Source organism: Scylla paramamosain, chromosome 14 (genome assembly GCF_035594125.1).
Source record: "Scylla paramamosain isolate STU-SP2022 chromosome 14, ASM3559412v1, whole genome shotgun sequence".
NCBI classification, from domain to species: Eukaryota; Metazoa; Arthropoda; class Malacostraca; order Decapoda; family Portunidae; genus Scylla; species Scylla paramamosain.
The window spans coordinates 18,624,900-18,650,995 of record NC_087164.1 but is presented as its reverse complement, the minus strand read 5'-3'; the positions used below and the strand labels follow the sequence as shown (position 1 = coordinate 18,650,995).

Below are 26,096 nucleotides of genomic sequence, written 5' to 3'. Positions count from 1 at the left end.
TGCTTTTGTTATTGCAGCTAACAAAATGCTGTTTATTTAAGTTGTGTAATTGTTATAATATGCAGCTTGCCTTTCAAGTTACCAATTATTTTCTTTTTTTTATATGATCCTCTGGTGTCTTGCTTTCCCTCACATTATTTTCAGTTATGATTCCAAATATTATAAAATTATTCTTTTCCAATGTTACCTCCCCTTTCATTCAATGTTACCTCCCCTTTCATTCAATGTTACCTCCCCTTTCATTATGTACTTTTTTTTTATGATATTTATCATATCTATCTTCTTTTTCTTCCAAAATATCCTTATCAGTCAGTGCATTGTAAGTCAACTTTTTTATTTTTACCTCCCTCATACACAGACATGGTTAGATTCAGTATTAATGATTTTTAAGTCTTTCTTACCACGTCAAGGCCTTTTGAGCATGTCATACTCTTGCTCTCACGCCTTTCATAAGTCCTTGTAAAAATGATGATCAAGAAGACATGTAACATCATTCCTATTCATTTTCTTATACAAGAAGACATGTAACATCATTCCTATTCATTTTCTTATACAAGAAGACATGTAACATCATTCCTATTCATTTTCTTATACACATGTCAGATTATTTCCTTGTCTGATGAATCACCTTTCCCATTTTCTCAACATCTCCCAAAGTCTCTTCCAGTCAACCTTCCCTCAACTCTTTCTTCCAAATAAGCATCACATATGTATACATATTTCTAGCTTTGCCAGATAATTTTTGTCACTTATTGTTAATATTTGTATACAACTTTGTCTTACAAAAGTTTTTTCCTTTTCTCCTTAAACTATCCTGTTCATACCCAGGCTTCAGTTACGCATGGATCTGATATCACCTTGTTAGTATTTAGACTAGTATTTGCATACTTTTTAACTCTTAAAGAAGCTACTATCCTTATATTTTCATACACAAAAAATTGCATTTAGAAGTAATAATAAAAAAAATACTAATTGTAAGGAAAGGTATTTTGTATAACATTCTTTATTGTTTACAGGTATGGGTGACCTCAAAACGCTGAGCCACAATAGTTATTCTTTAGATCGTCGTGGTCTCACCACCCCCCTCTCCTCGAGAGGCCACTGTGATCAACACACTGGTGATAACAAGTACAACAGTCTTACTAAGCTCCACAATAGTAAGAACACCTCACTGAATAACAAGAATAGCTACAGTAATAATATCAGTAATAATATTAATAATAGTAATAATTGCCACAATATAAGCTCCAGCAGTAATGGCAGCAGCAGCAGCAATAGCAGCAGCAAGAGTCCACCTAACTGCCGACCGCCTTCACATCAGTCAACCTCTAGTAACATAGAAGATGGCCACAACCACCACAAGTTTGCTCAAGATGATAGACTCTCAAGCCATTATGAAAGCTCTTTGGATAATAGACTTTCAAACACGTATGACAATGCTTCTGTGTACACACGCATAAATGGGTATTCTAATAGTGACCTTCCTCGCTACGATAGCTTGAAGAACCTTTCTAGTGACTCAGGACACTCCTTTGGTCATCACCTGCACAACCCGCCAATGGTGAGTAGTCTACACCAGCGGATGGGTGGCTCTGTGACTAATCTCTCTCGCATCAGCAACGGTCATCATACTGGATCAGTTCAAGGACTGGATCGGCCTGGTTCAAGCATCAGATTGGACAGATCAGCATCAGTCACAGGGTCTAACTTGGGCAGGTCAGGCTCAGTCAGTGGATCTAACTTGGGGCTTGATAGATCATTATCAGTGACGGGATCCAACCTGGGCCTGGACCGCACCATCTGTGGCTCTGTGTCGGGTTCATTGAGTGAACTGACATTGGACGAGCATCACCAGACCCCCTCCCCTTCAGACTCTGGTGTAGCAGAGTTGGAGGCAATGCTAAAAGAGAAGGATTCTGAGATCAACACACTACGAGAGACCATGGAACAAAATGAGCAGGTTATATTTAAGGTAAGTGGTATTTTAGACAGATAAGCTGTTGAAATTGCATCTGTTCTCACAAACTGTAAAAATTTTATTTAGGTAGTACAAAACTTTGTTCACATAGCTAAGTATCACTTTTTGTTATCATTGCATTTTATATAATTTTTAATATTATATGAATTTATTTATTTGCAAGCAAGTTGGTCATAGTTGTAATGCAATATCTTGCTTATTCTTCTTTATTAGTCCTCAGTTTTCAGTAAGGTAGAACTTTTATTTCATTATCATTTCATTTAATGTCCTTATTTTCCCTCATGGGGTTGGACAGCATGTGTTTGGAGAACAGGTTTCCTTCCCCTGATGGCCTTCTCTGACACTGACAGGGAGTAGGTTTGATTTTGGGGCAACCTTCCCATAGGGAGGTTGCCCACCAAGGCTGTGAAGGTTACCCTCCCTGAGGCTGAGTGCTCCATGCATTTGTAATTTGTTTAAGTTTCCAAAACATAATCACATATTTATTAGGTGTGCATAACCTAGTACCATTTTCAGACCTGATGAGGCATTGTTTTTTGCATACATCTTCTAAACCAACAGCTGGATGAATATGACATTTTTGGCATAACTTGTCTTGACACTGTCCCCTAATTTGTGACACTATAGTGAGAGGGAGGGAGGGGAAAGACAGGAGTGGAGGGAGAGGTGGCTGAGTGATACATGTCACAACTATGTCACCCTAAGCCTTCCCTGTCCAAATGTCTGCTTGGCTCTTTTCCCCTTGAAACCCAAGAGTAAACTCTTTAATGAAACACTCTTTGTAATGCACTGTAATGCCATAAACTAACTGTGACAAAATGTCATATTGATCCAACTGTTTGTTTAGAAGATATTTGCAGAAAATGATACCTCATATGGTCTGAAATGGATAGTAGCTACTTTCACAACTTGCTTCACTGTTCCATTAAAGTCTGATTTATTAATTTTCCTACTTTCATAATTAGTCCGTTATTCTGTCCTGTTTTACTGATCTCATATTCTTGCTTGTAATTTAATTTTGCATACCATAGATTCTTTGATTCTTTTATGATTTATGTGTAGTGGTGAAATACCAAAGCTGTCCCTTCTCACAAAAAAAAAAACATTTATTTTGCTTTGTTGCATTTTTCAGTGCCAATGAGCTATTTTATTTACATGACAGTTGCATATAATTACACAAACTATAATTTTATATTATATTTATTTATTTAACATGAATAATAATTTAAATGAGTTGTCTGTACTATTTATTAAGTCTAGTCAATTCTTCACTGTTTGAAGGCCATGGTATGAGTGTTTCTACTTATTTGTTTATTTTATCTTTGCACATAGCCTTACTAGAAAATTCTCTCTCTCTCTCTCTCTCTCTCTCTCTCTCTCTCTCTCTCTCTCTCTCTCTCTGAGTTCATTATACATACACACTTTTTCATACTGCATTTTGCTTAAAAGAGCCTGACATTTTACTTAGGTATATGAAGAGAAGGAGAAGACTTGGGAACGTGAACTGAAGAAGATTCGGGATCTGTATGATTCTCGGCTGAAGGGAGCCCAGCAGAAGGCCTTGAAGATGGAACAGTCACTCACCACACAGACTTACCAGGTATGAGGTTGTTCCTTCACTCTTTTTTTCTGGTTTTGCTATGTGCATAGAATAAGGGTCTGAAAATGGTTTGTTTTGGTTCTGACATATAAATATAATTAGCCCAAATAGCTATTAAATAAATATAATTATCCCAAATAGCTATTAATAAATGCAAAGTGCTAATAAAATCATAGCATAAATCTCTGGTATTTTATATTGTTGTATTGTTACAATCTTTTCCCATCTGCCTTCCTGAGGCAGTTAGTTACTGCAGTAACCTTTTAATGAACATTTTCTTGAAGGAAATTAGGGAAACATTGAATGTAGGTATATGTGGAGTTGGATGATGTACAGTAAAATCCCTCTCATCCAGCATTCGAGTATCCAGCACACTTTTCCCCGAGCCTTAAAATCAATAAAAAATCGATGTGTACTCATAAAATCGATTAAAATTCCCGCGCAAGGCATACTTTGTCCCCTCGCCACCAGAGCGCACTGCTCCTCGCTACCCACGGCCCACTGCACTGTGTTTACTCAGTGACTCAGTCCCGCGTGTGCAGTTTATCGCCTGATGCCTTCATCATGCCTAAAGTTGTAGAAAAGAGGAAGCTGATCTTTGTTATGGTAAGATGCGTGAGTGTAGGGTGGTGATTGTGGACATAATTTCACTTCTATTCAAGTATCCGGCAATATTCAAGTATCCACAGCATGTCGGCGGTCCCGTTGATGCCGGATAAGAGGGATTTTACTGTATATAACTTGCTAGGTAGACCAGATATGGCACTAAAAATAATAGTAATAATAATATTCAAAGCAGTTAAAAGACAATAAATAGCAAATAAGATGTAGTTTTACATCTTTGTGAGGTGTTCCTGAATCATACCAAATTACTATCACTTCTAGAGATGAATGGTGATGATTGTCTACAATCTTTTGTCCAAAATCCATGTTTACAATCATCCAAAATCCATGTTATCAGACACTTTTTTTGTTTTGGAATGACATTTCTTTTTTTTCATTTACAATTTGCCATTCCAAATTTATAATTTGATGAAAGATATGAAGATAAATCATGATTGATCATAATTGATATACAGAAACAATAAAAATCACTAATTTCTTTGAATTAATTTAATAAAGAAGTTGCAGGAGCATTAGATGAAACTACTGCCATCACCTCTTTTTTTTTTGTTTGTACTCAGGCACCTGCTAGTCTGCTTCAGTAACTTGCTCCTCATGTATTGGAGCATTTTGTAATTATGAAATACAGTAAAAGTTCTGAGGGGAAATACAGCTGAGCTGTGCAAAAGGAGCAATGTCATCAGGTTTAGCCTTCCCATTGCTTTGCCCACAAAACTAACCAGCTGCTGCTGCTGCTCATTACAAGAGCCACTTCTTAACCTAACCTAAACATATCTTAAATTACTGTGTATATTGTATATATTCATTATCATAAAAAAAGAGCCAATGATTTCCATAATAAGATTAAAATATCAATCCTTCAGAGAGCTGAATAATTTAAGATGTGTTTTTATGGTTGAGGCAAGTGGCCATTGTTGCACATAGTTGCAGTATTAAAATTTGTGAGAAGAGGACTTCAGTGTGCAGATGACATCCATGGAAAGTATTTTTAGGTTTTGGAGCTTTTCTGGTTTCAAAACTTTGGATCCTTTAGGAAAACTACAATACACATCTGTGGTGAAATAAGTGCGTGCTCTTGGAAAGTTGTCTTGTCCTCAGCAACAATTTTTCATTAACTTGTAAGCACATACAGGTTGACCATCACTAATCCAGCAATGACTAATTTGGTTCCATCAATAATCCAACACTAATTTCTGCTAACATAATTTCAAATTTCCTGGGGTCACTGCTTCCTGCTGCCGCTTTCTTGCTGCACAAATAGTTGGCATCACTTCCAGATACAGGGGAAGCTATTTCAGTTTGCTTTTTTCCATTTATTATTTATTAAACCTGCTCAGTTTTAGCTCCAGTCATGGCTCCAGTGAATAAAGGAAATGCTTCCTGTTATGTAAAGTGATGATAACACTATATACATTGTATAATCCACAAAAGAAAGGTTGAATTGTCCGAAATTCTAGACAGTGGTGTGTCTGTGAAAAGCTCGTGTAAATTATACAGCATTGGATCTTTGACAGGAAGAAAGCTGAGTTTTTTTTTGCTGCTAACAGTAACTATCAGTATCAGCAGAATAAAATGGTATCTGTACAGCTCGATTTACTAATCAGCTGGTACCAATTTATGGGGTATTTTAAAGGTAAGCCAAGGTGGTTAACTGTTGGGGTTAAGTGTATTCTAACCTAACCTCTCTGTGATCAGGCAAAATCACTAATCTGGTATCCTACAGGTTCCAGTGATGATGGATTAATGATGGCTGTATAATTTAAAAGTGTGTGTGTGTGAGATAGATTTCTTATAAAATTCTTGGTGCTTTTATGAAATGGGAAAAGGAGGAGGAACATGACACATCCAACCTAAATTTCACTTCACTGTTTCAGTTACAACAGGAGCGAAGGAAATTAGTGGCAGAACTGGAAGAAGTTCGTCGTGAACGGGATGGCCAGCAAAGCCAAACTGAACAACTGAGAAGAGAATTAAATTCCTTACGAGCTCAACTAGAAGAAACAGAATGGAGTCTTTGTCAAAAATCTGGTGAGATTCCTACATATTTTGTTCTCCAAGAACTAGCATGTATATATTTTGTATCACTCTCCACTCAATATAGTATTATAATAACATTGTCTCCAGTGCCACCAACATGTTACTGCAGAATATTTTGACAAGACTAATGGAAAATTATTACCAAGTAATAACTGAAGAAATGCCTAGTTGATCATTACTGCCACTTAACAGAAATGTTCAATTGAATGAAGTTTGATGAAGGACTTACCCACTTTTTCAGTCTCTAGTTCTGCTGTAGAGGCAATTGTCTCTGAGGTACAGCTTGCCATGCTCCCAGGAGGTCCACCCAATGTTGTCAGGGCTGGCATGATTGTAACCATGAAACACAAGCTTCACTTCAAGGATTCATTGGTGAGAGGGAAAGATAAGAGGGGTATGAGCAGTGTATGCGGGAGGCGGGTGCCTCCCACCCATGAATGATTACAATTACACCAACCTTGATAACACTGGGTTAAACCTCACAGGGGTATGGCAAGCTGTATCCCAGAGATAACTGCCTCCACAGCAGAACTAGTGATTGAAAAGTGGATAAGTATGGCACAAACTTTATCAAGTTGATAATTTCTTTGGTTGAGTGTAAAAGTGGCTGTACCTCAGAGAACTTACAGCTAAGGTCCAAGTTACAGCAAGGAATAGAGAGAACTTAAGAAAAAGAATTGATAAGGGAGACAGACATACCCTCACTGCAACTTACAGCACTTGAAAAAAGGGGACTTAGCCATGCTGTTACATGCAGCATTTCTGAAAACTATCAACAAGCTCCAGAACACAGCTACTTCATGTCCTACACTTTGGTTACCTGGTCTTGCTTGCACCCACACTTGAAGGCTGAGTGGCAGAGGTGGAAGAGTTTTGGGTGTTCCTTGTCTCACGATCCAATTTTCTTGCTGCTGGTGCACTGGTACTCCATCCCGTAGCTAGCTGCACTGGTGACTTGTCCATACCATGCAGGTGTGTGTTGAGATATCAGCATCAAGGCTGCCCCTGTGGCCTGTGTTGTCCTGAAGCAGTCTCTTGGCTGACTTCACTGCTGTTTCTACCTGGCCATTTTGACTGTGGGAAGTGAGCAGATGCAACTTGTCTCTCCATCCTTAATGTAACTTCTTCTCTGGGAAAGTGTGCTAACTTCAACCATCCAATAAGCTTGCTTGTCAACATATGCCATGTACACCTGTTCATTGAACTGGAACAAATCTGCCACCATGTGTTGAAATTGGTACTCAGGGGTGGATATCAGGGTGAAGGGCTCTGTTGCCTATGACAGTGAATGAGCATTGCAGGTGGCACAGGCATCTCAATGGTGCTGTAGGTCACCTTCCATGCCAGGCAAATAAACTGACTGTCTCACACTTTGTAACATTCAGTCTAGGCCTTGGTGGCCAGCATGGAGGTTAGTTGCCACATGTCATCATAGGGTTTACAGGATCACCAGGCAAACAGACCCTTCATCATATGTACAGTATATGTCACCAGCCCTTGTGACACTGCCAACCTGTCCCTGACTCCATAGTATTGACAGAGGCAGGTCAGCTCCTGGGCTCAATGGATCCCTATCACCTGCTGCCACCTTGGCAAGTAATAGTTGGTAATCTGGGTCCTCAGCAACTTAACTGCTGTATTGTTGAGAATGACCTCCATGTTGTTGTTGGCTTGTTCTTCGTCCATGGCATCTGGTGGCATTCAGAGTGCGGGATAGCATGACAGGAAATCTGCTCTAGGTGCATTTTTCTGGGAGATACTTTATTTGGAATCTATTCTGTAGGGTTTTCTCCTTCAGGGAGAATAGTCGTTCAGCAACCTGTCCCTCAAGAGTGATGATCAGGAGGTTCGAGCAACCGAGCAGAAAGAGGCGAGTTTTGCAGAGGCACAAGGTGACAACTAATGCTTTGTCCTCCACCAATACCTAGCCTGCCTCTGCAGGTGTGAGGTGATAGCTGCCACACAGTGGAAGACACCACCCACATTTGCAGCAGAACACTCTCTCATCAGGCAGCAGCAATATTGTTAAAGCATCACAAACCCAATGCCTACCTTACTTTAATCAATAATCACAACAGTGGGTATTTCTTTGGCTTGCTGGAATTTCTTTTGCAGATCATCTTCCTCCCCTGAGGTCTTTGTAAATAGCTCGCGAAATGACTCCATGACTGGGGCAATAGCAGGGAAGGGTGCCAGCTTGTTGACAAACTCATACCAGTGAGGGAAGTTTACATGCATCAGTCCAAGCTTCCTGCATGCCTGCAACAAGATGTAGAACCAGGTGCTTCCCACTGATCTGTGGTGAACCTGGAGTCCAGTGAGCGCTGCAGAGCAATGGAGGTGGCCATGTGAGACCTATTCCACTGGTGAGAAGTCTCAGCCCCAACCAGCATTCCATAGAGCGCCTCCAGGACTAGAATACTGCAGTGGACATCTCAATGTCGCACTTTTCAAGGGCTGAAGGGTGGTGACTGGGGGCGTCACCACCTGCTGCTGCAATGCCACAATGGCCTTGGTCTGTGCCAGGAACAACTGGTGAGCTTGCTCCAGGGCTGAAGGTGCCTGAGGAGACTAACAGCTGGACCGTGGGGTTTGGGTATGTAGATGAGGATGACATCCAGCCATGGTGAATGTGTAAGTCCGTCAACCTGTTCGCTGCACCATGTAGTAGGGGCGAGTGATACACAAGCAACTCATGCCACTGGTGAGGCATGCTGCCTGCCTGACTGAACAACATATCCTACAAATTGAAATATTATAGCAACAACAACCTTCTTATATTCCACAGACAACAGAGCAGCACTATTTATACAGATGCCACTATATAAAATCTATGAATAGAAAGAATACATTTTTTTTATTCAAAGATGCTACACATCAGCATCTGTAAATTGTATTGACAAAATATAGCAGTACTTGAATATGTAACCCACATCAACATGAAATAAATAAGTCATGATTTTCCTTGTTTTTTGATAAATCACTTTCCTTATTTCTTAATATATCACTATAAAATCTAATTACATTGTGAGAAAGAAGAATGATTAATTTTTTTTTCTTTACATTCACAGCAAGTAATGTGTAAAAAACTTATGGGTTTGTCAAATATCACCCTACTATGATAACACTCACTACCCCAACATTCAAACTCTTTACATTCATCCCAAGAAGTTTTTCTGAATGCCCTTGAAATAAATGCCTCTCATACTTATTTCCATAGCAAGATGTGCATAATAGTAAAAACTCATCAAAATTAACATTATTTTTAAATTCATCCTATCCTACTACCATCCTTATGTATTTTATTTTGCACAACATTTTTACTTCTTAACTCCTCTACCAATTCTCTTGATCTGATTCCACAGCTAGTGCAGTACTTGTATCATCTTCCAAAACCTGTGTGACCATTGCCTTCTGGAGGGAAATATGAGAGTATGTATGTATGAGTAGGATCAGTTGAGCAAATATACTGAAGTCTGTTAGCACCACAGCTGCACATAAAAACTGGTTTCTTCCTGTTGCAAGCACCACAGCTGCACATCAAAACTGGTTCTTTCTTGTTACACTCCACTGGTTTTTTTCTGTTTACACTCAATCCCACCTGTCCAAGACTCTTTTCCCTACACCACACCTACAAAGAAATATCACCATTTATCCAGGTGTTAGACCCATCTGTCTGATTTCCATCCAAGAATAAATAGTTCTTTCTATTCCCTAATGAAAACTAAATATAATTACACATTACAAAAAAAACTTTCTTCACAGATAACTAATAAGTGACTTATTTACATTTCAGGAGAAATCTCGTTACTGAAAACTCAGCTTAAAGATTCCCAAGGAGACCAAACAACACGTGGACATGAGCTGCTTCACTTACGGGCACAGGTGCGACAATACCAGACTGAGGTTGAGCGGCGTCGGGCGGAAATCAACTCCTTGCATGACTTAATGGCACAGCAGAGGAGGGAGTCTGATGACCTGCGTCTACAGTTAGACACAGCTCAGCAGCAACATTCACAAGCCCGGGCCCATGATCAAGATCTCAGCCTTCAGATGGACAAATTGAAGAGTGAGGTTGAAGCCATGAAAAAAGAGTGTGAACTGCAAAGACAGCAATTTGAGGAGGAAAGAGTGAGATGGATTGAGGAGAAGGAGCGAGTGATACGATACCAGAAGCAGCTCCACCAGAACTATGTTGCCATGTTTGGCCGTAACCGTCAGTTGGAGGAGGAAGTGGCAAGACTCACAGGAGTACCTTTACCTCCACTAAAGACATTAACCCCTCCAAAATTCCCAGCAGCTTATGCTGATATCAGAGAGTCTCCCTCTGCCCTGCAGGTTCCCAATGAGTCACGATGTTGATGGGAAGGAACTTCACTGCTAGGTTAAGAAACATTTATAAAATTTAATTTAGTAACTTTGTAGGATGATACCTCATTAAAGATTTTAATGTGTATTAAATGAAGGATGAAAACACTTCAATCAAGTTTTTTCTTTAATCATAGAATAATATTTTTTAGATGAATATTTGAAGGGGATAACTATGGGAAAATGATTTCATACATAGGCATGCCTAAGATGAACTTGTAACTTACATGTCCTTATTGTCCTGTACCACTATTATACATGTATATGCCTATGAATCCAAACAGATGGGATGCACTGTATTTTCTCATCTTTTAAGGATTCATGATTAAGTCATGCTCACCATTTTCATTTATTAAAGTAATATTTTAGCTATCACATAACTGTAAATTAACTGTATAGAACCCATAATGAATTTACATACTAAACTATGTTGAATTGTTTTAGTGTCTAGCCAAAGGTTACATCTAGTTTCAATGTTACGTCTAGGAGTACAGCACCATATTTTATGAATGTTATATATCCAGTCAAGTGTGTGAATGGTTTGATATGTCAAGCACAGAATTTTAATAAATCTATATTTATTACTTATATAATGCTGTAAGCAATACTGCATTAGTTGTGGGTTTTTTAGTGGTTTAGTAATATTAATGGTGAATATTTAGTCAAAGTTCCTTTATTAGTCAAGCTGATTATGGCTGCCCTCATTGTTTTTAAGCAATGTATGAAGATTACTTGTGCACTGCTGTTACAATGGGAGAAGGAAGCAGTCTTATCAGATAACCAATATCTGATTTAGGTGGGTTGTTAACACCTTTGCACACGTTACATGGTACCTATCCAAACTTCCAAGTTGGTTTGTTGTGCGTGTGTGTACCAGCATGCACGAGCATGCACAAGCCTGACATGGGGAGGCTTGTTTCTCTACTCATCTTCCTGTGCTCTTTTTTTTTTCCATGTGACACCAATGACAAATAATGGATTAAATAGCAGGAACTGTATGCACTTGATATTGCAGAAACCAATTAGTGTGTAAAATGTTAACTTAACTATGAAAAATGTGGTGTATTAAGAACTGACTAGTTTCTGAAGCAGGGTCTCAAAATTCTATAACGAGCCCATGCAAACTTTGGAAAAAAAAAAAAATATATAAAATATATTATGTACTTAGTATCATACCTTACATTTTATACTATCTTGAAATTTTCATGATTTCCTCTTTTTTCTCCTTTTCCACCAAGACCAATGAACAGTGAAAACATGGGTAAATAGTAGTGTATATACTTATTCTTCAGGTGTATTTCCAACTAGTCCCTAAAATAACAGACTTTCATGATTTTCTTACTTCTGTGTGAAGGAATCAAAAGAAATCAACAGTATGAAGTAGAGATTTCTGTGATTCAGATAATGAAGCTGCACACCAAAAAATCACTGGTTCCTTCCAGCTACTGTCACACTAGCTTCACCAAGCATACAACCCTATGTTCTAAATCCCATGTGCAAAATGTTAATTTTAAAACATCATGGACAACTTGTACATTGCACATTTTGAAAATAAGACTTCCTTCAAGCTGAGAGCCACATGCAGTTTTACAATTAAAACTGAAAATGTGGAAGCAGCAAAATCTATTTACCCACAAGATTATCTTGGAGGATTATTAACATGACTTCATAAACTAAAGGCTTCATCTTATTCAAATTTATCATATATATGTACAATATGTTGATTCACTTGTATCTGCATATTTAAGTTTTAAAACTTTTCAATTGTTTATCATAACACATGAAAATACTCTTTGTGCACAAATAGTAAGATATAAGCACAGTATTTAGAAGGACAACATTAATGTGAAACTTTATATACTGTGAAAATTCTCAGAACTTTGGTGTCAGTGTATTTCCTCTCTCATTTTGTGATATTCACTTTAAACAAGCTATAAACAAGTTAACGGGAACAATATTGTTATATGTGGTCCTTAACTTAGTTCAAATTACCTAACATTTGTGAGAATATGAAGTCAGTTGCTACACTGAAAAGAATTATGACTGCTGGTTAATGGTTAATTATGATAATTTACTACATGGTAATTCTCCATAATCAGCAAAAATAAATTTTCAACATCAGGTGTGTTTTCTATCCTTTATACATTATGATCTATATTAATGAACAAGGTAGATTTTCAGAAAATAAGAATAACTACCTTTTGGTAGAGAGCTGGGTGGTCTCCAAGAGGTTGATGAAATAAATCTCCACCCCATAAAATTTGTGGTATTCATGTGATAACTATAATTCCCACAGCCATGTTAAGTGTGTTTATGAAAGTGTACAGCCAGGATTTGGAGTACGAATTTGTGATCTAGCAGCAAAATGTTACCTCATAAATTGTGTCTATTACTGACTACATAATTTATACAAAAAGAAGACGAGTGAAATACCAACTTCGTTATTTGTCGCCTGCCAATTTGATGTGCTGTTATTTATTTATATTTTTTTTAGATTTTCTTTATCGAATTGCTTTTAGTATAAAAGTAAGCCATGCTACTAAATCATATATCACCAAAAGAAAATGTTGCCTGTTTTTTTTTTTTTTTTTACAAAATGGTAAAAAGGTGATGCATGCAAAAGGATTGAAAAATCTATCACATTATATATATATATATATATATATATATATATATATATATATATATATATATATATATATATATATATATATATATATATATATATATATATATATATATATATATATATATATATAATTGCTATGTATCGAATACTAAATTTTCATAGACACGTGGATGCAGAGACAGAGCCGATATGCCTTTATCATAAAATGCGATTGTGGATAAGGCTGATGATAAAGTATGAATATTTATGGATGAGGATACGGATTTCTTTTATCTCCGTACCCGCGGTTGCGGATGGGAATAACTTTTATAAAATGAATCACAACAATACGAAGTGCCCTATATCTGCCACACAGCTCCAGAGAGAAGAGAAAGACAAGTGAAAAAAAAATAATAACAATAAACCAATATGAATGGAGAGATAAAAAAAAAAGTACAATGTGTATACTGATACAGATGGTTTTAAAATGGTGATATAGATGGTATTTTCACTGCGGATGGTCCGCGGCGTAGCTCAGGAGTCGTGAACTAATGACCTGCCCACATCTTCCCTGCCTGATCCTGATCACGAGTGTGGGACACGGGTGGAGGCCATCAGCCTCCGCAGTCTGGGATAAGTCAGATTACACTTCACTGAATGATTTAAATATTGTTGTAGCTACGTTGTTTTTTTACATAATGCGTATAAATTACTTTATGCCTGGAAGTTACCATTTGTTAAAGCACGTTATATCATAATAGATTAACGAAAAACTATTAACACTAACACCATGTATACAAAAAATGGCTGGATGAGTAACATACATTAATAGAGGCCGGAACAATGAAATTGAATTTTTGCGTTAATTATAAATAAATTTTCCTCCACTTTCCTTAAAATCTAAAAAAATAGAAAATATTTACAAAAAACGGTATTAGATTCAAGTATTTTACAAAAAATCTTATAAGTAATAAAACTGCGCTTAAAACACAAGCATAATATTGCTACAGTTTCTGCAATAATAAAAAAAATGGAAATTTATTTTACTGTATTAATCTTTTTATTAATGTACCATCTAACCCTTTCAAAAAAATAGATAATCTTTGTAAGGAGTGACTTGTGTACTTTGATACTCATAATCACACACACACACACACACACACACACACACACACACACACTCTCTCACTCTCTGCTGAGCTTTGTTCGTCTAGTCTGAGAGGATCTTTGGACTTCAGCGAAAAACGAAACAGGCGATAGAATTGCCTTCTAAAAGCTTGAGCAAAATATTACTGCATTTGTACAGGAAGTAAAAACTGTAAATCAAATCACCCGGTGGGGCTACAGGTGTACAGTACTCAACACTAAAGTTATATTAACCAAATACCTGTTGCAACTCTAACCTTCATGGGGGAAGGTGGATGAAGGGAGATAGGAAAGCAGGCAGGTTTAAAAGATTCATGTCATAGGCAGACTTCAGCCAATGACACCTGCCATGAAAAAAAGAAAAAAAAAGATGCCCGATGTCGCTGTCATTGGAAGTATAGGTTGAAGAGCTGCTTCATCTAGTCTGGAGCCGACTGTACATACTCGTAGATTCATAAGGAAATCCGCTTGGTCCACACTGGTTAGTTTTCTCTCCCTAGGATCCCACTTACTTTGCCCTGAGATGCCCTTTTTCGGTTCATATTTCAAGACCTCACTCCAGCCTTTTCCAGGACGCTGTTATACTTCATGTACTTGTCACCGCACGTCAAATTCTTATCTCCAAAAATTTAACTGTCCGCTGCCTTTGAATATTTATCACACACAAGTATCAGTGTTCAAATGAACTTTTACCTCTTTCTCATGATGCAGATGTATTATGAGGCATTATTGCTCACACAGGTTTGTTGTTTGCAGGATTTTGTTTCCGTTCGCTGTTCTATGCCAGCTTCAATGCGACAGTACACACCTCCATATCTGTTTTGTCCGTCATATACACCGTAGTGAAGATTATGAAACGCACACATGCACACCCACCCTCTCACCCACACATTCCGATAATTATAATTCATTCAAGATTAAGTGAGGAAATATCCTTTTCTGTAATGAGAAATAGAAATACAAATCCTGCATTCGCTTCCCCAGTGCCAGAGGGTGCACCAGCCAGACATACTTTAGCCCACGGCATTATGCAAAAGACGGAGCCGGGAACAAGATATTCATTTTTAAAGTTACGCAAAAAGTTTCCCGGGAAAGGTGGCGGTGACGTACGTGCCAGTGTCTGCCCCTCTTGGCATCTGCATATATTGGGTCAACTTGCAAGTCCCCTCGTGGAAAGTGTAGTGATACGCGTGGCCGCCATGCTGGGGCCGATGGAAAGAAGATCGGGTCACGCCGTCTTGGAAATTCTAAAGGTTCCAAGTCCCTAAGTTTTCACAAGCGGATACATATAGAGTCTTCCACGTAACTTGAAGCCCCTCAACCCCTCGAAAGCTACATCCCGTCACTGGTCGGACATTTCTCACAGGGCAATAATACACAAGTAAGTGATATCATCGTAAAAGACTTCCATCAGTCGCTTACTAACGTTTTAATCGCTTTGTACTACCACAAGGACTCTTTTCAAAGGCCAATGAGATTATTTGTTAGGTTCTCATTACGATTTTTTTCCCACTGGTGATTATACAATCCTAGTTTAACAATAAAAGTCATGAAAGACCCTTGAAAGCCGCAGTGACTACCACCACTAGTTAAAAAACCTTAATAATGTTTCATAATACAGTGGACTAACATCATCATTAAGTGTCATATGCCGTATAGTAATTAATTTCCATCAATTCTGCATTACGATCATATGAATAGTTTAAAATAAAAATATATCCCATTTAAAGTCGTCTGTGAAAACAACACACTGGCTTGACATGTAATAAGAATGTTGGTGCAGATTCAATAAACTTAGGGATATCAAGGATAGATGAACATGGAACTGTCACGCGTCTGCCTACTGACTTCTTGCAGCTTCCCTTTGGTTCTTATGGATATGACTCACTTTGAACGATCGTACACACGCACACACAAACGAGAGTGTTAGCATCGACAAGGAGGAGGAGTGGGGATGAGGGCCAAAGTAACACTCCTTAAGCACGAATATGAGCTTCTCCTTCCTGTCCCTACCCTCCCCCACCCCCATCTCTCTCTCTCTCTCTCTCTCTCTCTCTCTCTCTCTCTCTCTCTCTCTCTCTCTCTCTCTCTCTCATCCCTATGGTTCTCTATTACGGTGCAGTTAACAACCATATAGTTTCAAAAGGATAATGCATTTCAATGTGGCTTCAAAGTAATTAAAATGAGTATTTCAAACAACGTAATGTATGTATGTAATGTAAAAAAGTGAAATAAAAACTAATAATACACAGAGAGAGAGAGAGAGAGAGAGAGAGAGAGAGAGAGAGAGAGAGAGAGAGAGAGAGAGAGAGAGAGAGAGAGAGAGAGAGAGAGAGACGTTAAATATGCACACTAAACCATCATTTTCGACGGTGAAGTTGGATGCTGTCAAAACAGTGTGTGTGTGTGTGTGAATGAGTTGAGTGAGTGCGCGCACACAAATCTCACACTACCTGGAATCTCTCTCTCTCTCTCTCTCTCTCTCTCTCTCTCTCTCTCTCTCTCTCTCTCTCTCTCTCTCTCTCTCTCTCTCTCTACACACACACACACACACACACGGTTACCTTTTCAACACCACTCATTTCCTCCCTGTGCTCCCCCTCACAACAACCCCTCACAGTGCCACCACTCCTTCCGCCTCCACTCACACACTCAGGCACGTGACCTGACTCAGCGTGTACCGGGTCAGCAGTCCTGGATCTGTTCAAGGACCTGAAGAGTGATTACCCAGTCCTCCGTTGTCCCCCTCTCCCTCCCTCCCTCCCGTCCTCTCCCTCTTTCTCTCGTCTCCTTCCTTCCCCTCCAAAAACTCCCACTTCTCTTCCTTTCCCCCTTGAGAATCCTTCTGCGTCTAGTACGTATGTCCTCTTTGCTCACGTATCCCGTTTTCTTTCTTCCTTCCCTTGGCCTTATGCTACGCTGCCTCGTCTTTGTTTTCGTCTTCTTTCTTGTTTATTTATTTTTTTATCTACTTTTTAGTGTTATTTATGCAGTTGTACAGTTTCTCCTTTTCTTGTTAGCTATGTTGTATTATCGGTTGTTTTTTTTTTCTTGTTTTGTACTCTCTCTCTCTCTCTCTCTCTCTCTCTCTCTCTCTCTCTCTCTCTCTCTCTCTCTCTCTCTCTCTCTCTCTCTCTCTCTCTCTCTCTCTCTCTCTCGCACCTTCCGGTCGCATCCTATTTCATAACAAACATTTTCTTTGTCAAATCCCTTTCACGTCTAACTGTACACATTCAGTTATTCCTTCACTCACATATTGCACTACATATTCCAATCCTCACTCTCACCATCTCCATGTGATCACCTTTTCTTAGTCTTCCTCATCTTTACTTCGTCATCGTTTTCATTCTCCACTTTGCTCCCTTCTGCTCTCCCAGCTGTTGCGCCACTCGCCTCCAGCCTCTCCTAGCAACCTCCGCTGCGCCTTTTTTTTTTTTTCTTCCCTCAGGCGGTCCCTCCTTCCTTCCTTTCTTATGTCAGTCCGCCTTCCCACACTCTAACCTTCTGGTGTCCTATCATCTCCTCTATCAGCCTTCTTCAGAACTCGCTTCCTGCCCCCATCCCTCCACTCTAGCAGCTATTTTCTTCGATAAATCTGTCTGTCTGTCTGTCTGTCTGTCTGTCTGTCTGTCTATCTCTCTCTCTCTCTCTCTCTCTCTCTCTCTCTCTCTCTCTCTCTCTCTCTCTCTCTCTCTCTCTCTCTCTCTCTCTCTCCTTATTGTACACTGGTTTCAGGAAAAAAATCGATGTTACAATAGGGCAGGAATGAGGTAATCTTCCATCTAAAGCCTTTACTCTGGCATTCCTGCCTTTACGAGCAGAATAGACGCTTATATTGAACGGGAGCAAAGGATTGCTGTGAAGGGTTTTGGTCCTGTTACCTGCGGGGACGGCGAGTGTCAGGAGCCCGTGTTTACTAATGGGAAGACCGGGCAGGTAGGTTACGTTATGTTTGCACGGATGAAAACAATAATAAATACGTTTATGACACTTCCTTATCCTTTTCTTTGTATGGCATTTTTCCTCGACATTTTTATCCCTCTGTTATATACCTGTATTTGTCTGTTAATTTTACCTAACGTAACCTAACCTAATCTAACCTAACGTATCATAGGTTAGCATAACATAATCCATCCTAACGTATATTTATAGCGATGCTCAAGGTTTCGTTATCAAGAGGAGGAAAATTGTCCACAGGGAAATACGTGTAGAGGTGAATATGTCCACGGGGGATTCTTGTCAGGGGGGGAAATGTCCATTGGGAGAAAATGCCCAGGGTGAATGTCTGATGGGAAAGCGTCAAGGGGAGATGTCCAAGGGCTAATATGACCGCAGCACAGTCCATACTAAACATTTTCCCAGGCGCGGCCATAAAGGTGTTATGTTCCCCAGTTATACAAAAATGTTACTGAACAAATATTCAGGTCTGTGGAGCGTGGGAAAGCACATACGCGTATGTGGCTTGAAGTTAAGGAGCTCATTTTTAAGTTTGGTTATCGGGGCACTGGTGGTACTGTGGGGATGGAAGCATTTCAGAATCTCTGGTTATGACGTCAGGAAAGATTATATTTTCATTATTATCCTTATATTAAGTATGATTCTTAAGTTTCATTTAATGTCGAGGTGGAAACTTTGCATATGATCGCGAAAAATAAGATCACTGGCAGCGAAATAAGTAACAAAACATTTCAGTACCTGTAGTTTGTTTTGGTAATTTGAATCGTCAAGGGATACTAAAGTAAAACAGTAATTGTCACAGTCGTCAGCAATTAAGGTAAATTACCTTGTTAATTTACTGGTCTGCTGCGACAAAGTTGTCCTCTCAACATTGCAGGTTTACTTCCTTTCTGTTTACTTCATTATGCATCAGGAACTTTTCAGTTGATTGCAGCGTCATAAATACTTAAACCACACAGTTACTGACTTCATTGTTATACATTTTACAGAATTCCCTTAATTAAATTTCTTTACTTACTTTTTTTTTTTTTATATAAGCTAATGACAAATTGTCTTAGTAATTTATGTGATTTATCCTTTATTATGAGTATCCCAACACTTTTATTCACGGCAGACAGTCATTTATACTCTTCTCCTCCAGCCAGTTGTCGCAGTCTCTATTATCTTCATTATCATCATTTGTTGTCGCAATCTCTATTATCTTCATATTAATCATTACCATCATAATCCTGAAGATTATAAGATTTCTGCCAATTTTAACAACTCTTCTGGAAGCAAAAAAACAATTAGACAATTATCAAGCAAACAAAGAGATAAATGAATGTGTACATAAAATATTTTCCAAGGATTTGTGAAACTCCGCTACAGACAAGCTGCAATTCAGCCATCACCAGTCACTGCCACTCAGAGTGAACTTCAAGCTGTCGGAAACGTCATGATACGGGATTTCATGAAGATCTCTAAACACTTCACAAGGAATTCCACCAAGTGCTGATGTAATAGGGTGACGTGTAACCTACATCACACTCAACGTGAAGCAACAATTTCGAAACACGTTCCAAAACACTGGTAACGTTATTTATTTGCGTTTCTGCCTCCGACTAACTGTTTATTGCTTACCATATATAGTAATTGTATTACTTACTGATGTTTAGACATTGCTTCCCATGTCCTAACAAAATGTGACTACCGATAGTCATCTTAATTCACCAATCAGGAGCTTTAGTTGTTAAATGAAAAAAGATCAACGATGTTATCTCAGAGTTCCACCAGTCACACGAGAGGGAAGTCAGCAGATTAAGAAAACCTTAAGTAACCTATGATCACATCCCTGTTATCACTTAAATAATGGTTTCACATATCCAAACTTTTAAAAATTCAGTGTATAGTAGCTACGAAAACGTGAACCTTGAGACTGTAACCAGCGCATCGATCGTCCCCTCATGTCGCCCCTGATAATTATATGGATGATGGAGGACTGTTAACAAAACTGGCAGGGTGCTGGGGACTTGGTCGCGTGTTGCCTGGCTATTTTTAGGATGTTTAAGGTTACTATACAGACAGACGGGTAGAAACACGACACAGACAGACAGACAGACACACACACACACACACAATTAGCGTTAATTATCCCAGAATTCTATAATTACAATTATTAGTCGTTGAGTGCCATGTCAATAAACCATTTAGTATTACTATCATTAAAAGTTAATTATTATTATTGTTACTACCACTTCTACTACTACTACCATACACACACACACACACACACACACACACACACACACACAAATTTCGAGAACCCAGCTTCCTTCCTTATCCTTTGTCAACAAGTCTCTATACCTCACCGCCACTACACTAACCCTGATGCCATCCTGTCACGGCTATCTCAGAGAAACTACCCACGCCTTAGGATCCCGTGCCCTTTTCCATGCTACACGGTACTTTTACATGGGCAATCTAACAAGACTTCACCATAGACGTACAAGCATATACTGTGAACCTCTATGCACTTTTTTAATATACAGCATGCTCGGCTGTAACGCCCACGCAAATATGTTCTTTCTTCACACGAGAATTTTCATTAAATGACAAAATATGAAGGTCACATTCTCAAGGACACCAGGACACCACCGAGGAAGAGTGGAGGAGCAGGGAGGTAAAGAGGTCGTTTTGTAACGGGTGGAGCCAGTGGAGAGAGGGAGTCAAGTATTTAATTCCTGGATGCCTAATTTCGTTTCTCTCTTGTGGATCTCCCTTGACAAGAAGCGCTTCTCGTGGAGGGGGATGCTTTTCAGTGTGGGATGCAGACTACCATGATTCACGCGATTTTAAATTATTAGAACTTCAATATGAAGTTACTTTTATCTTTAATAACACATTATATAAATTATAAAAATTTATATAAAAAAATATCTAACGTTTTTTCCCTAACAACAACACATGACCTCGTTGTTGCTACTCTTGAAATCAATGAATTAATCAATGAATCCCGCTTTGTTATGGTACATGAAAAAGAAATCTACTGATATAGTAATATTATAAAATAAATATTCAAAACATGCCTTGTACATTTATTTGGTGTCGACACATTACATAACAGCGAACATCACGTTGTGCAATGCTGTCCTTAACGAGAAGACAGTTTCCTCCTCCCATAGCCACTCGAATTGCTTCACTGCTCAGTGGTTGTTTCAATTACCTACAGTTCACATTTGCTTTTCTGTGACGAATATATGATAGAAGATGATTTTTATAGTGGATAGTGCGTTTTGATAGCGGAAAGTGTGTGCGTTTATCACTGAAAAGTTTACAACATTACTCATGTGGATACGAGGCAAATTTCTGAAAGATTGTAACATAGCTCAACCTGTACTATCATCTCGTGTGTGTGTGTGTGTGTGTGTCAGTGAGGACCAGTGGGCAGCATGAACCTTTACTTACAAACGTCATTCAAAATATCCTGCCTGTTCCACCACCATCTTGAAAAAAAAATAAATAAATAGTCTATCAGCGGCAAGAAAAAAAAAAAAAATTAATTTCCCTAACAGGATGGTAGCGTTCCCTTCACCCCTTCATCCTTATAATGGAACACGAACTCCTTCCCGCTCCCTACAATCTACAGGGCATTATAAGTACATGTTTACCTTATCGCAGAGGATGGCGTGCAGTTAACAGTCAGTGTAAGAGGCTCGTGTCAGGCAAGAATATGCTACACAGCGGCTCGGACTCGAACCACTAGCGAAGCACGTAACGAGTCATTTTGAATTTTTTCGGCGTCTCTTGTTTCCTGGAATACAAAATGCGGTTCAGTGAAGCAAAATGAAATACAAGGCACAAATAAATGTAGGTGTACAAAATAAGGAAATGAATGTTAATGATATCAATAAAATAAAAAAAAAGGTGAATACTAATACAAAAACAAGCACCAGCCTCGTATATCGCTCCCTACATAAATAAGGATAAAACCAATGAAACCAATAACAAATACATCACCGAGGGATAAAAAAAAATATTAGTTATACGCGGGAAACAACAAATAAGCGAACATTATTCAACATTACTCACCTCACCAGCAATGCCAACTTGAATAGAAAAACAAAACACGAAATACTGTAGATCAGAATGAAAAATGGATAAAAAAAATAAAAAATCCAGTTTCTTACCGTGAATCTGAAAAGAATTCCACCTCGTGCTTCACCATCCCCAGCCTTAGTCTTTACCAGAGTTATAGATGCTGCTTACGTCTTGGTATAATCTTTAGTAACGGCGCGTAAGTAACCTTTGTAATTACCTGGTTCTCGAGAGGATAAACTACGATTAGGTTCAGCTACTTGTGATGGACGATTGTTAATGAGCATTCTCAACGCGGATTTGTGAGTTAACTATAGGAGGGTGCTGTATAAAACTTTTACAGACGTACACTAAAATAAGAATACTATATCATCATGCTAGTGGTCAACAGCAAAGTAAAAGGAATTATCGGAAAAATTTAACCCCTGCCTAGTTCATATTGACGTACGCGATATAAGCTAGCACTGCTATTGGGTCACGTTTATATCACCCTTGGTTGTTTGGGTGGACTACGCGAGTTTAGATTACGTTTAATAAGTTACTGCATTAGCTATGTTAAACCTAACAAACAAAACACAATCGCAAAAAGTACCTATAACAATAACAGGGTGGTGTGATTCTTGTTGTTTTTCATAAATTAGAAAAAAAAGGCAGTGATTGCAAGGGATTCAATATGACAAAGGAAAAGATTAATCACTATGACAAAGGAAAAAGATTAAGTAATGAAGGGCTTTCCGAGTCGCAATACATAAACGAAATAAAAATAATCGTTCACTCTGATAACTAAGTTGTTTGAATATACTAAAGTCAAAAACATTTCTTTATTTGTTCCCGAGGGTCACGTGGAGTTACGGATGCGAGAATATAAAACCGCAGTCTTTGGTTCCGTCTGTCAGCAAACCTACGAGACGATGAAAAATTATGGAGTTTGCAAAAGTTTCCGCATCACTCGTCAAGTTAATCGTTCCGCATGTTTGTGACAACTGAATTTAACTTTCAGTATTATGGCCGTGTCCGTAACCACCCCTCCGCGAGATTACATATATTTGATGCTTTCCACGTATTTGTGAAAGCCAACAAGCTATGTTTGTATGCAGTCACACAGTTAGTTGGGAATTCAAATTGATTTAAAACATTTCCAACAACCATGGGTCGGCCCGGCACTGTAGCATGACCAATGACACGTTATCATGTCTCGTGAATATGGCTCCCTCTGGACACGCTATATACAAACAAACGAACACGGGTCATCACGCTATATAGCCCCATAGTACACATGAGGCTGACAGGAAGTTAGATGGGCTGATTAAGGCGAAATTTGTTCATACAACTACGTGTTACCAACGTCCACTGACTGAGGTCTTTACGTAGATAACAAAGGAATAATGGGCTATACTTAAAAAACTAAACTACCCATTACACACCGCTATCGTGCAGGGTACGTACTCAAGGACCGATTACGCTGCTGCATGTTAAGGTCAATGCTATTACCAAGTGATGATCTAAGCTGGGAAATCTGGCATAATGCTGAAGCACTTCGTGACAACTGTGGTAAAGTTATTAATGTCAATGAAGATTTCAAGGTGCTGCTGTTTACTACGATGCTTCCTCCAGTAGGTGGGGTGGCTTACTTAAGTGAACAGTTTTTCAACACTTGCCCTAGCAACAAGTTAAGTGTCTCCTATAGGTAATACCATACTAGATCACACAGGGAAGATATTCCTCAAAATGTTCCCAGCACAGCTGCTGCACCGAGGACACGAGAGCGCCTCCAGCACAGGACAAACTTTGCCACATGAACCCCGTCTGCCCTCCTCCCACTTACCGGAGTTCGATATCTAGTAGGGGTCAATAGGGTGCAGCTTCCCGGCGTAGCAGCCACTAACTCGGTCAGATGGGAGCTAATATAGCCTTCCCCTTCATCCTGGCGCGTCCACCCAGCACCGTGCTTCGCTATCCCGCTGACCGGCTGCCGGCTCGTTCCTTCCCACTGATCCGAAGCAATGGTTCGAAGCGAGGCGGAACACAATTTCAGAACAAGCTACACGAAAGTCCCTTCACAGTATATTTTCATCGGAAATAAGGCTCAAAGTTAAGGTCCTTCACAAAACTTTACGGATACGACATGATGGCTCTGCGCTACTGTACGAAGCCAAACAAACCATTACGGCGCTCAATAATGAAACATAAAGCGTTGGACGAAACATCAGAACTTTGAACGAAACGATCGGCTCCACGAGGTGATTGAATTCAAAACATTGGTCACTGTCACGAGGACGAGATAAGGTGCTTGTGGGCCAGGCCAAGAGCCACAATCTCGCCTCCAGTGACCAGAATAGGAGCCTAAGCACTGCGATCCCCGACATGCATCACTGTCTCGTTACACTAAGCCCAGGCGCCGATGAGAAAAATATGAGAAGAGTTGCCCGGGCGGCGGAGAATACAGCCCAATTACTTGTTGCTGTTTTCATCTGACTAGAAGGAACAAAGATTTACTATGGAACTTCATGTCATATATTTCTAGTCCCTTGTTCCCAGATATCGATACGTAGTATTTCACACTAACAGACTGTCTACTTTACAAACTTTTCCTCGTTACGATTAGTAATTACAGGAACGATTATTTGAGTCTGGAGAAGACAACGCGCACAGTCTACTGTCAGGATTATTATCGAGGATTAAGCCAGTTGTTAATCCTTGACGGTAAACTGTTGTTGTAACTCGCACCTCGATCACAACCCTTGTGGTAAGATGTAGAGCATCTACCTACCCCTCTCCTTCCCCCTCATCCCCCTCCACTCTCCCGATTCCACTTACTGTGAATAATTCTACGGTGTATCTTTACTGTTGTTATTTAAATGTATTCTTTAAGTTCTCTGAGTATAAGATAATAAGGATCATTTTATGTATCAACGAAGCGGTAAATGAATAAAGTAAAACTGTGGCGGAATTTATTATAGAGAGAGTTAATTTTTTTTCTTGAATTATGAGAAACAAATGTGTCATCCAGGAAGAAATGTACAGCTATGTCTCTCTCTCTCTCTCTCTCTCTCTCTCTCTCTCTCTCTCTCTCTCTCTCTCTCATACGGCTCTATTCCTTTAGAAGCTTGACCACACTGTAAGTCGCGTATCAACTCAGTCATCATGTATTTACTGTCGACATACCTTTGGGACTATAACGGCCAACATCTTTTGATTCTTTCTCTAATCCTCTGGGAACGGCAAGCTGAGTTTCTTTTTTATTCTATTTTTTCCCCCTTTGACACTCTCCTTGACACCATGTAAGAAAAAAGAAGAAAAAGCTAAAAAAAAAACCTGAAAAACATCTTTTATCCATTCCAGGAACGCATCTTTTCAAACCAACCTTTCCATCTCACTCTACATGGTCGTATTTTCATTTATTTACCTATTTTTTCCTCCTGTTGCCACGGCGACGGTACATATGTGACTGTTTTATTTCCTTAACGATTTCCCTACCCTCCCCTCCTGCCTGATTTGCATGTACGAGCAGTTTTTCACAGCTTGTTACGGGGACGAGACGACGTTATGACTCAAGTTGTATCCTGACACTGAATTATAAACTGGTACTGACGCTGGCCACTGCATATTCTCTCTCTCTCTCTCTCTCTCTCTCTCTCTCTCTCTCTCTCTCTCTCTCTCTCTCTCTCTCTCTCTCTCTCAGCTATTTATTTTTATTTAATGGG

At 39.1% G+C, this 26,096-nt stretch overlaps 1 protein-coding gene and 1 long non-coding RNA gene across 6 annotated transcripts in view; one reads left to right on the top strand and one right to left on the bottom strand.

The window, feature by feature from the left end:
• Window positions 1-12,728, top strand: part of LOC135106976 (leucine zipper putative tumor suppressor 2 homolog) — a 116,840-nt gene extending 104,112 nt beyond the window's left edge. The window contains exons 6-9 of one of the 2 annotated variants that reach the window (XM_064016458.1): window positions 1,017-1,561; window positions 3,447-3,578; window positions 6,077-6,230; window positions 10,036-12,728. In XM_064016458.1, coding sequence (XP_063872528.1) covers window positions 1,017-1,561; window positions 3,447-3,578; window positions 6,077-6,230; window positions 10,036-10,601 — 1,397 coding nt within the window. In that variant the 3' untranslated portion in view covers window positions 10,602-12,728. Of the gene's footprint in view, window positions 1-1,016; window positions 1,973-3,446; window positions 3,579-6,076; window positions 6,231-10,035 lie in introns of both variants that reach the window. The other variant, XM_064016457.1, reaches the window with a different exon arrangement.
• Window positions 1,760-24,395, bottom strand: LOC135106977 (uncharacterized). Of its 4 annotated transcripts, none has more exons than XR_010271527.1 (3): window positions 24,218-24,392; window positions 21,966-22,108; window positions 1,760-1,900 (listed from the first exon to the last, which is right to left on the bottom strand). It is a non-coding gene; the product is annotated as an uncharacterized LOC135106977 (long non-coding RNA). The 4 variants fall into 4 exon arrangements; XR_010271526.1 differs by lacking the exon at window positions 1,760-1,900 and adding an exon at window positions 13,373-13,843 and having other exon boundaries at window positions 24,218-24,391; XR_010271528.1 differs by lacking the exon at window positions 1,760-1,900 and adding an exon at window positions 19,260-19,586 and having other exon boundaries at window positions 24,218-24,395.
• Window positions 24,396-26,096: the final 1,701 nt, after the last annotated feature.